This window comes from Galeopterus variegatus, unplaced genomic scaffold (genome assembly GCF_000696425.1).
Source record: "Galeopterus variegatus unplaced genomic scaffold, G_variegatus-3.0.2 Scaffold334, whole genome shotgun sequence".
Taxonomy (NCBI): Eukaryota; Metazoa; Chordata; class Mammalia; order Dermoptera; family Cynocephalidae; genus Galeopterus; species Galeopterus variegatus.
Window position 1 is genome coordinate 494,425 of NW_007726445.1, and position 848 is coordinate 495,272.

Sequence of the window (848 nt, forward strand, 5' to 3'; positions counted from 1 at the left end):
GGGGTAGATGTAGGGGACGCAGTGCCCTTAGAGGCTGGGGACAAGGAGTGCAGGGCTGGGGACCTCCCCATAGCTCATTTACCAGAGCATCTCTGGGCAGAGGAGCTCTGTCATTCGCGCTGACCTTTGAGCCCAGGAGTCTCCTTAACCAACTCCAGGGGGCGCACTAACGCCCCAGCCCGTCTTTACCACGTCCCGCCCAGCCACAGCCCCGCCAGCCCCACCTGAGCAGCCCGAGCCCGTGGTCTCTGGGTCTCTGCCTCTCCTCTCCCCTCTCAGCCCACGACTTGGGTGTGACTGAAAATTTTTGTTCCTCTGTTTCTCTCCTCACAGGACAAAAAGGGCAGAGATTACTTGGCCCACGTCTTTGAGAATAAGGACAAGAATAAGGATGATAAGATTGAGTTTTCTGAGTGGCTGTCCTTGCTGGGGGACATAGCCACGGACTACCACAAACACAGCCACGGAGCGGAGCTCTGTTCCGGGGACAGCCAGTGATCCCGGCCCAGCCCAGGAGCCTCCAGAGACCCCAAAACAATAAAGTGTCTCCTCCCACCAGTCACTTGTCTTGTGTCCTTCTTCTCTTTATTTACGTACATTGTCAAAACTACGAATTCTTGTAAACTTTGTTGAAGAATCTCCTCCAGATGGATTCACCCAGAATGTGACAATAAGTCCCTTGCTGTAGCCTCTAGAAAAACTGAGCCATCTGTCACAGGACCTGGAGTCCACCTCTGCTCCTGCTTCACCTTCCTAAATGCAGCCAACGGGGGGGTTCCAGGGTGGAGGCTGGTGCAACACCTTCTGCCCATCGCAGAGATGCTTTTCTTTGTTAAGGCATTGATCAG

At 54.2% G+C, this 848-nt stretch overlaps 1 protein-coding gene across 1 annotated transcript in view; it reads left to right on the forward strand.

The window, feature by feature from the left end:
- LOC103586372 (protein S100-A7-like) overlaps positions 1 to 498 on the forward strand; it is a 1,898-nt gene extending 1,400 nt beyond the window's left edge. Inside the window, exon 2 of the mRNA XM_008567633.1 lies at positions 334 to 498. Within this exon, the coding sequence (XP_008565855.1) occupies positions 334 to 498 (165 nt within the window). The remainder of the gene's footprint in view (positions 1 to 333) is intronic.
- The last annotated feature ends 350 nt before the right edge of the window (positions 499 to 848 follow it).